The sequence below is a fragment of the Saccostrea echinata genome, unplaced genomic scaffold (assembly GCF_033153115.1).
Source record: "Saccostrea echinata isolate AGI-Se365-2 ecotype Australia unplaced genomic scaffold, CSIRO_AGI_Sech_v1 ptg000012l, whole genome shotgun sequence".
Classification (NCBI taxonomy): Eukaryota; Metazoa; Mollusca; class Bivalvia; order Ostreida; family Ostreidae; genus Saccostrea; species Saccostrea echinata.
The window spans coordinates 11,812,395-11,830,170 of record NW_026889761.1 but is presented as its reverse complement, the minus strand read 5'-3'; the positions used below and the strand labels follow the sequence as shown (position 1 = coordinate 11,830,170).

General features: G+C 31.0%; 1 protein-coding gene across 2 annotated transcripts; it reads right to left on the bottom strand.

The window, feature by feature from the left end:
- Positions 1-8,291: 8,291 nt before the first annotated feature.
- LOC133185355 (organic cation transporter protein-like) lies at positions 8,292-17,369 on the bottom strand. 2 transcript variants are annotated; one of them, XM_061320513.1, is made up of 10 exons: positions 17,274-17,369; positions 16,698-17,173; positions 15,133-15,236; positions 14,752-14,906; positions 12,329-12,497; positions 11,871-12,107; positions 10,726-10,940; positions 9,721-9,829; positions 9,044-9,256; positions 8,292-8,902 (listed from the first exon to the last, which is right to left on the bottom strand). In XM_061320513.1, exons 2-10 carry the CDS (start codon positions 17,097-17,099, stop codon positions 8,833-8,835), a joined length of 1,674 nt encoding a protein of 557 aa, XP_061176497.1. In that variant the 5' UTR covers positions 17,100-17,173; positions 17,274-17,369; the 3' UTR covers positions 8,292-8,832. The 2 variants fall into 2 exon arrangements, with proteins under 2 accessions (XP_061176497.1, XP_061176496.1); XM_061320512.1 differs by having other exon boundaries at positions 16,698-17,346.
- Positions 17,370-17,776: the final 407 nt, after the last annotated feature.

Here is a 17,776-nt window from a genome sequence, read left to right as displayed (position 1 = left end):
GGCACCTGATCCAACCTCTGTTTTAAGAGGTCAGTGTTTTGAGGTCATAAGTTGTATTGTTTAAATGGACTTTTGAGCTTGATTACTGTTCGTTATCTTCAAAAATTTTCTTCCTTTGGAAAGGAAAAAAACGTACAAATTGCATTAACACTAGCAAAATCAATCCAATTGCATCTTAGTTGAAGTTCAAAAAAAATGTTTAAAACAAAAACTATGTTATTTTGTTACTTCTGATTTATCTAGCATAACGAAGAAACGAGTGTCCTGCAGAGGTGATACTTTTCTTAGTGAAATTTAGACATGAATTTGGTATTCTTTGAATCTAAACAACATGTAGTGAAGGTTTATAACTGAAGTTATTACACATGCAAATCCATGTGATCACTGTTTCTACAATTAGTAACACCACCTTCAGCATTGATGCACCAATAACATATTTACAATAATTTTATTTTGTCTTTAATTAACGTATTTTCCACATTATTTATCCTGTGGTTTCCTCTCTATAAAGAGTTATTTCATATCCATTTGCTTCTGCCCTCTCTCAATTTGTATTTGAGGGACATTCTCAATTTGAAGTCTATTTACATGTCATTGTTTCGCACCTGGTGGAGAGTGATGAAAGCGCTTAAATATCATTAATTTTTAAACTTAATTTCCTATTACTATATAATCAGTTACAGTTATGATTTATTTTTTCCTAATGATAATGCATCTATAGACGTTTAAGCCTCTTTAATAAAATTGTTTCAATAATAAATGTTTTGTCACTAAAGATACATGTATATTTCAAAGACATTCGAAATTCTCCTGAAGTATTTCAATACATAAATACTGTAAATATTAATTCAATTTGGATGTTGACTTTTGTTTTTCCTTTTATTTTTCTTTCTGTGCTTTCGTTTTATTCATTTTTTCCTAATCATTGGTTTTGTTTTATTAATGTTAACAAATACAAAAAAAGGGATTTTTCCTGTTTATCCCTTTCATTTTTTTTCTTTAAATTAATTCATAATTTATGAACTGTTAATTTAGTTTTTTTATAGAATCGGATAGAAACATAAAATATTTCAGCCATACTGTTAAAAAAGGATTATTTTAAACTAATATACGTAACGTAAATATATGTACGTAAAATATGAGGGAAAAAAAATCAATGATGAAACATGGCAAAATGATATTTTTTAAAAAAAATAATAAAGTTTTAAAAACTTACCTGATATGATAGTCTTCCTTTTTATCCCTGTGTTGTCAACTATACTTCAGAAACACTGATGTGCAATTGCATATCAAGTGAAAAACAATTACAGTCTTTTCAGCTGAAAACCCGTCAGAGCGTGAACATATAAATATTGAAATTCTCATATTTGTTTGAATTAGATGCAGAAAAAATGGACAAATGTCAAAAAATGATACTAATAGAATAAACATATTTTAAAGAAACTCATTTCTTGTGCATTGTCCATATTGATTAAAGTGATGGTTTTGTGAGTATATATACTAGTATTGTCTTTTTATGAAAAAAAAACAAAAACAAAAACGAACGAACCTTTTCCATAAAAGGAATTCATTATTTTCTTTTTTAAATCAACACCCCGCCAATTTTTTATTTTACATGTAAATGATGAATTTTCAGAAAAATAATTTAATGAGTTCTTTTAACTTACAAGCTAATGGCAAAGTAGAAATTGTACGTATATTCCTTATTTTCAAATTTTCTTCCTCTGGACTAATCTTTAAAAACTATTATTCAGTATAGAACATACCTCTGGAAAAACTATGGTCTCCACAATGCAAATGCTTCATATCTTGGTTTTTATCAACATATTTTTTAATTTGTTTCTCAAGTTTTCAAGGACACCCTGAAAAAATGTTAATTTTGTTGGTATGGAAATTCAAGGAACGTTGGGTTTAAATACTATCGCATGACTGAAATTGTTAAAGTACCCCTTCGAAAAAAAAAAAACAGCATCGAAATTAAACATGCTATATATAACGGAAAATATACCAACAAATGTAAACGCTTTATATATGATATCTAAATTATTTTTGGATAGTAACTTTGCAAGTTCAGTTGTAAATATCAAGAATGGCATAGGAATACTTAAGTAACTAAGATCAAGAAAGTGCTATGATTAGTGTAGCCAAAAACTTATCAGAAATTGACATAGGATGTTATAACTTTAAATCAAAGATTTTTTTTGCTTTTTACAAATGTATTTCTTAATATGTTAAACGTATTTATAGAAAGTACGCAGTTAGTAAATAGACTTAGTACTTTGTAAATGTCATTGTTAACATTGAATGTTAAATTCTCCAAATTACCCTTCTTCCATCACGCTTTTTATAATAATCCTTGAACGTATTGTGAATTGGTGTAATACATGCAGCTTTACTTCTTAGGGACCTATTTATTTAAACGACAGAAGAAGTTAAGGCGTATTACCCTAGGTATATTTCTATGTTAGATGCTTTCTTATAAACTCCAGTATGCATTTGAAACATTCGTTTCTTATATAAATTCATTGAAATACTTTTTGCAATCTCGAACATATATATATTTTTCTTTTCCATAAACATTTTTTTATTTAAACATATTTATTAAAAATAATCTGCTGCATTAAACACAAATTTTACTAACTTAGATTGTACTCTCAAACACAAAGAAAATAAGACATATACGTGAAATTCTCAGTATGTGATCTTTTCTCTTGTTATACGACTATCAAGTACTACAGGAGATAGGTACATAACTTTTAAATCCGTATATTTTAAAAAAAAAAATAATTGAGACAAAAATGACATGTTTTAAGAGACAATTTGCAAGCTTACAATATCAAATGATTCTATTTTAATTTTGAATTTAAGGTCTGTTTTATGTATGTGTAATGTTTCTGGGTTATAATAATCTCATACGTCAGACGAATACTTAGCAGTTTATTCCTAAGAATGATAGAGGAGAAAGAAGTTCACCATGTTATAATACATATTTGATGTCTGTCTACTGTGCATTATAACCTTGTTTTTGCGTCTAGGTTTGAATAGACAGTTCTTAAAATCTGATGATGAAAAACATCTGTCTTATTTTTTTATAAGGGCGAGGATATTGTTTCTGCATGACTAGTTCACTAGGTATGGTCAGAAAAACTTATTAATAACATTATTATTATTGGTCTATCGTAACCATAAGGTGATTCGAATCGTCTAAAGTACTTAATATATAGGTGATTCCGCATGGTCAGCTTGTGGACAGCAGTTTCATTCTAGATGTTATTTTTCCATATGGAAAATTATGTTTCATTTTCATTCTGTAAAATCTAGTTTTATTTATAAGTATGCTGGTAAATTAATAAAAATGGATTTTGATTTGCTTTTTCAAAGTCTCTTATAAGTAAACAAATTTGTATGAAGAGTCAGAATGATTTTTAACAAAGTAATTTTGTAGATGACCAATCACAAAAAAATTTCCAAGTAGCATTTTTATTAAAGAAGCACTTTAATGATGTCAAAAGGCCCGGTCTTGAATTTATCTTTAAAATGTTGAAAACATTATACCTCTCTGTATTCTTGCTTTTTGGGGAATAATGGAATTTCAAATTTAATTTTCTATAAGTTCTTTGCAATTTTTATATAAATGTGTTCGATTTAAAAACTCACGGGTCTATTTCCTCAAGAGGAACTTAAAATTGGGTTGAAATTTACAATCAAGAGAAATCAAAATTAAGTCAATACAAGCATATCAATTTTCGAGACATTGTTGTGACTTAATGGAAGTTTAATTAGCAAAAATTGTATTGTATTGTATTGTTTATTACCAAGAACCATACAGTTCATAGGTTTGAAGTATATACATAAATCAATCTGTACATTATATATATATAACATTTCATTATCATTTGTACATTAAGTAAGGCAGGATCATAGTATTACATACTATTCATTCTTAGTTCACAAAGCAGACAAAAGCACCATGATATATATTGATCCATAAAGCAGACAAAAGCACCATAATAAAAGTTGGTAATAGTAATAGTGAGGATAATCTCGTTATATCAATGTGAGTTAACTTCTGCTCTCAATCTTGTACATTTATAAAGATATTTTCCTGGTTTACATAACTCTGTTACATTTTTTGTCGACAACAAGTGAACAAGTTTAAAGGTAGATGGTTTTTGGTGATAATATTTCTTAATATACTCTTTTCTAACATCGGAAAAAAAACGGACAAACCAGAATAAAATGATACTCGTCTTCAACTTGTGACATTGAACAAAATTTGCACAATCTTTCTATTCTAGGAATATTAAAAAATCTCCCTCGTTCTATCTCTAGTTGGTGAGAAGATAGACGATATTGACTGATATATTGTACATATTTTTGTGATATTGATTTAATTTAATATAATTGTAAATTAAAACTATCGCTTAAATACCTATACAAAATACACTTAGGGGAAGCTTCAAAATTACTTCGTGCTTCTTGAATGAACATGTCATCCAATCTTTGTTTCACCTCAAACAAAAAAAGTTTTTCATTTAGGTAGTCTTTACAGTTCCATGTATAACCAAAGCCTAAAGTATCAACAAGGTCTTTTATATGTGACAGTCAACAAGGAAAAGTATTTGATTCACACACATCTAACATTTCTTGGTATATATTTCTTAAAATGCAATTATCACTATTTTTTAACTTTAACCAATACTTCAGCATTCTAATAAAGTTAAAGCTCTTTTCATGCCATAATATTATTATCTTCCAATATTGAATAACAAGGTCATTATTTAACTCAGAAATGAAAGCATTCTTAATTATATGTAGATTTCAGCATGCAAGAATCACATCTCTGGTGTCAGGGTTTGACATCTGTAAGAATCTTAGATTTAACTTGTATTTAACTTTGAAAGGTTTAGATAGGGAGTCATTAAGTTTAAACATTCGAATTTCCAATATTTGGCTTAGAGTCGTTATTCTAACTTATAACATTTTTTAAAGTTGATTGATAAAGTGTTAAACGTATGTTATTTACAAATATTAGAATCAAGTGTTATGGACGTAGAAGGTGGTATTGAAAACCACAAGAAAACCAAATGAAAATCAGTAGTCTTTGCAATATTCTGTTATAAGTTTTCACTCCTGCAATGTGAACATTTTTTTGGGATAATTTATATGAACATTAGCGTTATATTTTATGCTTATTTAGAAAAACTTTCATTTTGAACATTTTAGGATATGTAACTTGTGCTATTTGCTCCTACCTTCTTTCTACTTGCTTTTCTAAATAATACAAAAAATCACTTATCCTTAATGTATTTAAGTGCTCATTATATAGAAAATGTTATATGCTTCATGGATATTACTTATTACAGTGGTGGAAAAGCTTCAGGAACACTTTACAACAACATATTCGAGAAGTAGCGTTAACCAAAAACTCCAAGGAACTTTTAGAAAATTTGAAATCACAAACTTTTACCAAAGTCAATTGCATCAAAACGAACGACTTTTCAACGCTTTATACAAAGAAATATGAAGAAACGAACAGTATTCAAGCTCAAAAGTCCATTAATGCAAACAAGGATCTCTAAAACTATCAAAGGTGGGATCAGGTGCTAGGGAGGAGTAAGCACTCCCCATAAATTACAGACCAGTAGTCCATTCACTACAGAACTTTCGACTTAGACCAAACGCTTGAGTTGATTGTAAAATCAAGTAAAATGAATAATTCTGTTAAAAATTGCTTGTATAAATATATAGTTTTATATTTCTTTTGAAAAAAGATAAATAAAGAAATGAAATAAAGAAGGTTATTAGGAAAATTACATTTGGAAGTAGTGTTAAGTTCTTTTGAAAAACAGGACCCAGACTTTTTTTTTTTACATCATAGACAACTGCTTCATTAAAAATAAAACTCATAACTTTACATACCTTGTCATTGGTAATGTGCAAGCTTGTTTTCTTTATAAACATTCTGATTTTACACAAAGGTACTCCGAGGTGATATTAAAAAGGTGATTGTGTCTCTCATTGACAATATCTTTGTAGTTTTTGGAGACCAGGTCTTCTAACAATCTGTTTGAATTTTTATGGGTAATGATTATTAGCCGACCTGTTTTCTGTATTCTTGAGAAACAGAATTTATTCTAAATTTTCTACATACACATGTACATAGAAGTCGCTGTGGTTTTCAATTCGAGTGTTAGATACCGACGATGTTCTATCAATTAACAATATTCATTCTTATTTCATTTTTATTCCTACCTTAGTTCGATATATCTCATTGGTCTCGAAATAAGAGACATTACAGAGTCTGACCCATCTGCTTCATATCTGGATATTTTACTAGAGAAAGACATTGATGGTAAACTAAAATTTAGGACAAACATGATGATGCAATATAAAGTAGCAATATAAAGTAACAATATACCATTGTTAGCTGCAAATGGAGTTTATGTCTACAAGTGAATTCCATACAGAAGAAAATGTTCTACGAATGAGCAATTTCTAAAACGAGACAGGCTATTGACAAATAATTTGATGATTCAAAAATTTCAACGATCTCATTTAAAATCACTAATTCTATGGTCGATATACTGGTCTACAAAGACAATCTGTCGTTTGTACGATTGTTTATTGGCGTTTTTCATACAAATTGCTACACCATAATTGTCATAATTGATTTTTCCCGTTTACTCGATCATGACAAGGCATGGGATGCTTACTCCTCCATGGCACATTATCAAACCTCTGTTTTCAAAGGTTTGTGCTGGCTTGGCTCATAAATTGAATTTTGAGCATCTCTTTTCGTTATCTTTACATTTCATTTGCTTTTTAAAATTCACTTACAAAGCATTTTTACTTTACATATTTCTCTTTCCTATTTCAGTATGTTTGTCCTGCATAGCAGAAATGGGAAAGAGAAGGCAGGGAATGTTCTATAACTCTTGTTTATTTTGAATCCCTTTTCCTTTGTCATTATTTTATATATGAAGAAAATACATATTTACGTACATATGATATAAACGCGATAAATACTTACAAGACAAGATAAATGCAACATCTATTATTATACACAAGTGTTGGCTAATGCATTTTTATTCTTAGTATTCATCCTACAAATTCTTTGCATGTGCTCCAAAAATATATTACTGAATGTTATAAAATTGTACCGAATTGATGAAAGAAAAAGGGGCCCTTCAGGATGTATACTTTTCTGCTATATTTCAAGAACAGTCCGTTTTTCTTGACAAAAAGGCTTGACTGTGGAGACAGATTATTCGGAACATACTGAAGGATTTGGAACCAAAATTATCAACTGTGGGAATTTCATAACATCGTTATAGATACCTCTATAAAACGAGGTTTCAAGCGCCATTGGAAGTTCAACGAGACTTTAAGGCCGAATGATCATTAAAATGTGATTTAAAACAATTCTTTCAATTAAAGGGTTATAATGACAAATATTTGTACTAAAATCATCATTAGAATGTAAATGAACATATAAATCTATGAGAAAATGATGATGAATGAAAAAAACCCCGTAAAATTTCCTTATTTAGATTAAAAAAACGATAAATTTACGAAAAAAGTTCTACCGAGATTTTACGATCACATAAGTTTGCGTTTATAACTAGATCTGAAGCCATAAAACTTACATGAGTACACTTTTTTTAAAATCTCATTTTAACTTTCATTCTGTATATTCCTCTTGTAAAAAGTGAGAGCGAGATCAGAAAAAAAAACTCATGTACGTTTTATGACCCTGGAGCCGGAACTGAAGAGGACAAAGCTAATTAAATTCCAATTAATTTAAATATTGCAAAATGAAATGATGTTGAATATCATTAAATAAATAATCAAAATACTCCAGACCTAAGCTACAAGGATCACATTAACATTAGAAGAACTTTTTTTAATATGCAAGTCGATCTTATCTTTTTCAGACATTCATGTTTACATTGCTAGTTAATAGCCTTCTTAACTAGTCTTTGATAAAGAAAAGCAAAATCCTTCGAACTGAAATTGTAATCATATTGTACAAATTTGAAGGGATTCTTTCTCATTTATAAACATGTATGTGTTCAAATTATGATACTGGCTCAATTTAATGGAAATAATATTTTGGATCAAACATGACAAACATAATTTCTAAGAACTTACATCTCTACAAGAGTACGTAAAGTTAAAAACTGTTAAATCTTACCTATCTGCGCTTTTTAACTTTTGCATCCATTTTTTCTGTTTTCTTCAGTTTTGTGCATCTTTTTTTAAATACCATTTGATGAAATAGAAAACAATTTCTTGGCTCGAAAATTTATTTCCTGACATCGACACAATTATATATTCTTAAAATAAATGTACTTTTCATAGTAATTCTACAATATAAAAATGTTAAAGTGTAAAATACTTGAACAAATGGTTTTGGCATCATCAATGGGTCAAATAAAAGATAAATATAATCTTGCTACACGTTGGTTTAAAAATTTACTCAAATTTACATTTGGCTGTGTATTCTTTTATACCCCTTTGGCGGAAAGCCTAAAGCCTATTTCAAGCACAACGCTAAATGTCTTGCACATTAACACATAAATGCGCTAATCTAATCTGCGCTAACATGTTTAAAAATCAATTTTCACCAAATATCGTGTAATATAATACATTTACAGTATATGAGGAAGCAAATCGACTCAAATGTCCCATTTCGTACAATACAGTGTAGAATAATTTATAACATTGCACATCAAAAATATTTATCTAATTTAAAAAAAAAAACTTTAAAGCTTGAACAATGTAACCCTGGAATGACACTGAGCATAAAAGGAGGCACTGCACAACCGATCAGACTCTTTCTTCCGAGTCTTTCTTTTCGTTTGGTATTATATCTAATGTCATATCTTCTCGATGTTTTCTGAAAAGGTAATTGTAATATTTAAGAGCATTGATTCCAAAATAAATATATATTATGTGCTCTAAGTAAACTCATATAATTACGTTACTTACAGTTCACCGGATGTAAGATGTCAGCGATGCAAATAATCACGTGACTTACAGTTTATCCGGATGTAAGATGTCATCTATGGTCTGTGGAAGAGGTCTACCATTAGTTTCCGGAAGTATTAGTGCCAATAGACCAGCAACGGCAGACAGGACGCCGAACACGAGAAGAGGGAGTGGGGCCCATAAGACTCCTAGTTCTAAAATTTGTGGAGCTAACATACCCCCTATACGGGCGGACATTGACGAAATCCCCATACCAATATTTCTGTAACAAATAACTTTGAACAATACCAAAGAGAATACCTAAAATTGTTATTTATATCCACAAATTTTTCTGTAACGAGAGGAAACATTTTTGGCTATTCGCAGCTTGTTTTTGCTAAAAACCTTACGTATAAAATGAAGAAAAAACTCATATTAAGTGAAATTGTCATTTATTCAAACTAACAAATGACTAAAATTACATTTAAATGTGTACCGTATATGATTTACATTTACATATTTCATAAACTTACACAGCAATTAATTGATAAAAAAAACTGTTCTAATTATTTCAAGTCTATCAGTTAAGTTTAAAGTATTATATTATAAGGGGTATTTAAAAAAAAAGAAAAAGAGGTCATGAATTTGTAAAGTTTTAAAATGTTACGGAAACCAGTTATTTCAAGATAAGATAGATTTTGCACAATCTAAAAGTTATGTTAAGAAAGTAAATTAAATCTTGCTTACCTAACTACTGTAGGAAATACTTCAGCTGCCATGAGGTAGATTATAGCGTATGATGCTGTTATACCAAACTTCCCTAACATTGCTAACGTCACTTTTAGAGCAACCAGATCTTCAGAAAAAAAAATATTAAAAAAATACCATATATTCGTTGGCTTTATCATCCCGTAACACTTATTCAAATAGATACATATTTTCTTTCTTTGCAACATAAATATTTCAAGTTGTTTAAAAATAGATAAAAATAATCTTTTATTAAGATATATCAGGTTACAGATTGTGAAATTAAACTATTTCAAAGAATGTACATAATTAATCCTTTTATTTTACTAAGATGCAAATGAAATATCAGATGATAGATTCGGAATAAAATGAAAATGATCTACATGTCTGTTTCACATTTGGATTTTTTACAAGAGAAAGAAATTGATGGCAAACTAAAAACTGATCTTTATGATAAAAACGCAATAACTAACATTTCTTATTTATGTAGCATTATATCATCACTTGCATGTGGTGTTATATCTCCCAGTTTATTATATTCATAAGAGCATGTTCTACAAAAATTTCTAAACTAAGTCAGGCTATTGACAAATAAGTTTATGTTACAAGGGTTTCAAAAAAATCTCGTTTTACTATTTTTTTCATAAGTTCTATGGTCGATATAATGACTTTTTTGCAGATATAACCTGTCGTAAGGTCGAATGTTGACTGACATATTCAAATTATTAGACCATTATTTCCATACTGAAATGTCTACGAATCACCCGTTTACCCGATTAAGACAAAGGGCTCACTTTTGGTGTGAACACTCGACAGGGGGTGCTCACAGCAGATCTCTGTTTTCAAAGGTCCGTGTAAATTATTTTGTTCTCAATGCCTTTTGTTTAATTGGACTTTTGATAATGATTACTGTTCATAGTCATAACATTTCATTTAGAATAATTAAACAAAAACGTGAAATAGCAAAATGTAAACTGTAAATTTTAACAGAATGATTATTCCTACCTTTCGGTATAAAAGCCGATGCTATGCAACTTATTCCGCCGAAGATCATGGTAATGGTCAATGGTTTTTTCCTCCCAATTCGATTTAGACATAATACACACATAATATAGGCGGGAATTTCAACAGCCCCTGCTATCATAAAGTTTATATAGGGATCTCCTCCCAGGTTATCTGTCCCCAGAGCCAGTCCATAATACACCATGGCGTTAACCAACCTAAGCCAAAAAATGTGCTCTGTCATATTTTTATCTTTCAGATGTTTTCATATAAAAAATTTGAATTATACACCATAAATCACCACTGATTTCACATCATACTGTAAACCAACTTTTATTCGCGAGCGAGAAATATCCGCGAGTTTCGCGACTTTCTTTCATTCTCGAATATTTCTCGTCGCGAACCAATTATTCGCCTATGTATTTATGTAGAATGTTGCCTCAGTCGCGAACATAACTAGTCGCGGATGGATTCTAAAGTGAAATGTCGCGAATAATAGTTGGTTTACAGTATACAAAAGAAGTTTATGAGTAGCTTATAAGTAGAATATAAAATCACAGGTAGAAAAGCTAGAAGTAAATCTTCACTCATTAGAAAATTATTTACTGTATTCATCCTATTGAGCACCCCTACCTATATATGCGCCCATGCTACCTTGAATAAGGGTCCCCTCTACCTCAAATACTTTTTACATTATTGTTTAGCTTCAAAGAATTATACTATGTACAATACATTGACGATATTTAATCAATTCATTCTTGGAATGACTTATCTACTCTCTAAATATCGTGTTTACATTATTTTTGCCTTCTTAATACATTAATTGAGCTTGCTGTTTGTTTTTAGAATTTTGGGGCACCCATATACCACTTTTAAAATGCATTTTAGATGGGGTTGCTTTTACAAAAGTATGTTTCTTTTTCTTTTAATACTTTACTTGTCTTGTAACTCAACGCGTTTTATAACAGAGAGACCTAGCAAATCCTTCCTTTCTCTAATTTTAATTTCATGGGTACTTTTTAAGGATTCATTTCCTTGAAGAAGGACTTTCGTATATGAACATTGATCTACTCTATGTGGTGCCAATACATGTTTGAGTTGCAATATGTGTTCATTGTATAAAAACTATCATCTTTTCTTATACCTACCAGTTAAACCAGACGTTAAGAGAAAGGGTCAGCATTTTGAAGGGTCGAAAAAGGTCTACGAATGTATACTTCCTGTCATCTATGACCTCTTTCGGATTCTCTTTGGACACACCCAGTCCCTCCAGCATGCTCTCTGTGATTGTTACCTTGTTGGTTTTGGCGACCTTTTTAATTATTTCTTTCGCTTGTTCCTCTCGGCCTTTAGAAAGCAGCCATCGAATGGACTCAGGAAGTACACTTACAATAAATAATGATAATATTGATAATTTGGACTCTTCATCACTTACGAAAGATAAGAACAGTGTCTACTTCGTACCTTTTTAACATCATTTCTTCTTCGTAAATTAAGGTACTTAATGAAGAGTTTTTAAATCATCATTCTTTTTTACTGTTGTTAAACTCGCTAATTTTTTTAATAAAATTTTAAAATTGAATGATTTTACATGCAATTAGCTTACCATAAGTAAACGGAAAATAGTACCACAGGTACCGTAATGGCAAGTTCTATGTATCGCCAGTCGTAGATGAGATAAGCAATTCCTGACAAGGCCATGTACCCGATACTGTAGAAACCCTGTACCAAAAATCCAGCTAGTACACGGTAACTCGGCCCAACCAGTTCAGTACCTGTGACAATTTTTTTTAATGGACCTTTATTATTTCGAAGTGAAAATATTTAATCTGAACCACTATTGGTAAGAATCGTTTATATAAGTGATAATTTCCAATGAAGTCAGAACTGTCTATAATGTGACAGCAGTAGTCAAAGTGTAAAGTATGTATACAGCTACCCTTGTCTTAAATTTGAATTTTACGTAGCACCAAAAATATATTCTGATCGCTTGCTCTCCCTCTGTGCAATAATAGGAGAGATCGTTTATCATTATGTGTTCTATTTCATGAGTATTGTATATGAAAGATACTGAAACTTGTAAATGTGTGGCGTTTGTACAGCAACTTTTTTATACTGAATAAAGACGCTCCATAATGACATTCTAGTTGATGAAGTGGTCTCAAGCTTCCCTTTGTATTATCAACAATACAATACATCTTGCATGAAATGTGTGAATGAATAGGATTAGTGTATTTTCTACACAATTTACCACTTGTGGTGACTTAAACCCTATTCCTTTCTATATATAAAATTATCAGCTTCAATGAGTGGAATTTACACTTGTATGTATGAATAGATTATGTGTCATTCGTAAAGATATGGAAATCTGTTGGTAAGAATAGAAAAAATATTTCACATTAGCTTACGGCTTTAATACACATACTAGTCCTATACAACAATAAAAAGTATTTGACTTCCCATTTACTATAAGTAATAACAGAGTAAAAGTAATGCATCTAAAGGTAAATTCAAGGGGGAGGGGAGGGAGGGGATTGCTAATAAATACCTTATACAAAGGTCTGAGTGCTTGTAGACCTTATCTTTTTCTTTGTTAATTCCAAGTCATTATCAAAAATAAAATATTGATTAAGAATGTACTTCATAGTGCAGTCTTATCGGTCATTGACAATGAGCGGCTCAAAATAATCTTGTTTTATCACATATTTTTAAGTTACCCAGATTTCTGGTTACAAGGCCACCATTGAAGTGTGATAAAGAGTGCACATCGGTTAAAATATTCAAGGTCACAGTTTTTATAGATTAAACATTTATGTGACTATGCCTTTGCCATTCGTCATTCTTAATCCAAATTTCTCTTTTAGGGTGTACTAGTAATTAACAAAAATCCCCAAAAATCGGTTTAGTTCCCATGATCTCTGGCAATAAACTCTATATTATTGGCATTTTTTGTTCAGGATGTGTTAGATTTGAAGTATGATCCCATCACATAATATTTATTTTCCATAAGATATATATCCCTGAGAAAGATAGCTTTCAATCCTTTAAACCATTTAGATTTGTTTGGTCTTACAAAGACTCTGGGTTCATTAACCAGTGGTGACACACTTTTTTTTTTATCTTTGACAGGGTCGTAATTTTTTATTACGCTTATCTACTTTAAACAAAGAAATAAATCGGTAGTATTTGGAAATTAAACTAAAATCAAACATCATTATGATAAAATTGAACATCTCCTGTCGTTCATGATATAATGAGCTCCTTTAATCACATAGTTTAAAGAAATCAAAATTTGGTCGATTTGTCTTTATGTTATCCTCCAGTAACCTCAGGTATATAGGTCAAATCTCACAATTTCTGTACATACAAGTCGTGCTAACCAAGGCTGAACTTAGTGCAAGGAAATGACAACATATCCTATCCTGCACCATACTAGGATATAACAATATATCCTATAAGTATTCTGTATGTTTTAGCAATACAAGGATTTGTACAATATATTAATTTGTCAAGGAATAAAAAAAATCAGTTGAGTTTTGGGGAAATACTAATTAATATTACTGCCATATTTTTTAATAATCTGAATTATATATTGTATGATGATGGATCTATGTTCTTAAACTTTAATCCTGGGTTAACATGAGTATTCACACTGCATGTGCAAAGCATACGAAAATGGAATTGTCTTACTTTCATTTTATTCTTTTATACAAATAAAAATGTACAGAGCCTTAGAAAAATAAAATTCTTGATGGTTCAAATTCTTTATGTCTGAAAATCTAAGGGCCCACTTACTTTTTAAATTCTTTACTGAATTTTTCATATTTATACTGGACTATATGTTTTGTAAAAAGTTCTCTCCAATGCTTTATCAGTCAACAGAAGTTTTGGAATCAACTAATTTTGCAATAGCTTCCTGATATGAACGTGTTGATTTGAAGAAAATTGATGTGTGTGTGTGTGTGTGCATACAAGAGTTTTGTATATATATTAGGACATTAATGTAGCATACACAGGCCATATACATACACATTGTAAAAGCAACCAAGAAGAGTCCGGTCTGGGCTGCTCCCTGGAGAATATAGAACGGAATGAAGACAAACATGGACGGAGAGGCAGCAGCAACACAGCCCACAATGAGCAACATCAGCAACCCAGCAAAAAACATAGGACGGCGACCAAATCTACAAAAGAAGCAGTGAAATATGCATATAACGGGAAAAAAGGGTAACAATTGTCTCTAAATTGTCAAAGTTCTGTATATATATACTCGTACATTTTACATTAACGACGTTTCCTCTATTTTTTCCCTTAAAAAGATACATTAATTATAAAAAATAAAAATCTGCTCTATATATAGTGCTGTGATTTCATTCAATAAATGAGGAACACTGTACATAAAATACTCACATGTCCGAGAGCTGACCAAAAATAACGGCACCGAGGAGCCGGCCGAAAAAGTACAGCGTTTTGGAAGTACTCCGCAGCCATGCTGAATTACATACTAAGTAAAACTGTGAAAATATAAATCAAATAAACTAAAAAGGCTTAGAGGAAGAAGAATTGAAATTACAAGGTTTGGAAGGTTTTTTTTCCACTTTCTTTTTATCCCCTCTGAAATGCTCGAGCAAAATTACGTTCTTTGTTTATTTAGCAAAAAATATTCATGTGCCTAGGAATCTAAGTATGCATTCACATATTTCTTTTTTCAAACGAATTATCATTCAATCAACCTCTATAGCAACATTCAAAACACTTCAAAATCAATCATTGCCATGTGAAATCTGGTGAACTCGTTGGATAATTTAATGTAATAAAAGAACCTGGCATTTCTCAATACGCACTCATTACTTCTGTAAAACTTATTGGTTTAGGGATTTAAATAAAAGCGCAAGGTCGGACTGAGATATACTTAAACCTATGATTATGCAATCAAATAACGAACTATTGGATTTTTTTCCCGATTTTCGCTATTGGTTTTTACATTTTTTTATTAACCCATTTCACCTTTTAACGGGGTAAAAGGTATTTAAACGTGAAAAAAGACGTGCATTTTTTTCTATGTAATTTCTATAACAAAAAGTTCAGTAACTTAAATTCTTAATGTATGTTAGAAAACAATAAATTCCACAGTTTTTTTCCTATTATTTTTCAAACATCAATAAAAGAGGCTCTGTGACCCAGAAGTGAACCTGAATGCACTATATGAATTCTGATAGTAGAAAAAATCAATACTAAATCAAGATCTGTGATTCGGACGAACTCATTAAAACGACGATCAATACACTTTTTTTGATATTCTGTAAACATAACTTTCTGGGAACTGACGGATAATAATATAGATTAAAAAGTATGCAAGTGTGTAACTACACATCACAAGACCACGAGTTTCGGAAATGTCATTTATATAAAGATCTTGTGGATAATGCTACATGATGCACACATATCATGTTACCGCGCGTCTGTAATCTCTTGTCATTTTATCCTTTGCAATACTAAGGAATTGTAAATATGAATAATTAAATTAAAGTCACACACTTTGAATTTTTCAAACCTTGATCTGATTCGAAATGATAACATAACTTTCTTACACTTACTATATCACATGTTAAAAACCTAGCCAATTGTGGTTTATTTATAGAAGTTTTGTGTACTATGTGCACTAGATTAATAAGACATGAAAAATATTAAGTGTATATAATTTGTTTTTATATCTTTATACAACATGCCTGGTCGGCCAAAGAACACCTGGTGAAGGACTGTGGAAAAGGAGATGAGAGAGCACAAACTAACTTGGGGAGAACTGGAAAAAAATGTGTAGCATTTTCTATACCTACCTACCTACCTAGTCCTTGTTATGCCCGTGGGCACATAGGGCAGGGACTAGATTTTTCCACTTCTCTCTCTGTGCCCACGGGCATAACAAGGACTAGGTGGTAGTTAGGTATACAAAATGCTGCACACATACGACGTACCTGAGTTACAATTGTAGGTCCGTAAACATCACGAGAGAATTCCCAGTCTTTACACCCTTCCTTGCTAAAAGAAACATTTGTTTGTGAGGATATAAGTTCCTGGAATGTGTATGTCCCGTTAGTAACATAACGAAGAAGTTCGTCTGAATTGTAGATTTCACATGCGTCTTCGTCTGCTTTTCTCAAGAAGGAGATCCAACTATCAAACGTCACATTTTCAGCACCGAAAGACGACAGATTCACGTACGGAATCTGACATTTTTTCTTTGGGTTTGCGCCTACAAATACCATATTCATTGCATGGAAAGCGCACACGATGGACACAAGGCATATCAAGAACAGACGGGTCTTTTGATAGTGTCCAAGTTCTCCCAATACTTTCAAAAGTTCGTCAAAATGCATCGCTGTGTCTGAAAAGTTGGTACACTCTGCTTACACTAATTTTCAAAGATCTCTTCCATTCAGCATGACCTGTTCTACAATGAATGAATACAAGATTACCATACTTAAATCTCTCTGCTACCACGTGTGTCAACAAGTCATTAGAAAAAAAAGGAATAACGGAGATATATATACAAATCCAAAATCCTATAAGATCAGATGGGTTTTTTTGAGTATCGGAAACAGTTAAACCATATGCTTCATATCTAGAAGTGGTTCGTCAACAAATTGCGATATGAATGGGGGGTTTCACACATGTGCATACTACGCTCAAGGAAATAAAAATACCGGACGATGCAAATGAGGAGCAAAGGTCGATATCGTTTACATGACAACACAGGAAGTTATAGTGTAACTTATTCGAGAGTACCTGAAGTCATTTAAAGCTATTTTATTTTACACTTTGTGTTATTTGATTGATGAAGATTCTGACAGTAAATATTAAAGTCTGAATAAAATCTTGCTTGTAGTGACGTGCGTATAAAAATGCAATCCACGTGTTTGTCTAAATATAAACGACTAGCAGTTCTGGTTCTGCATTGAGGGGTGGATCAAGCATACGCTGCACACTGTACGTGGAAATTCTATTAAGAAAAACTTTATTGTGGCTATAATTGGGCACGGCTGTATATCCAGAG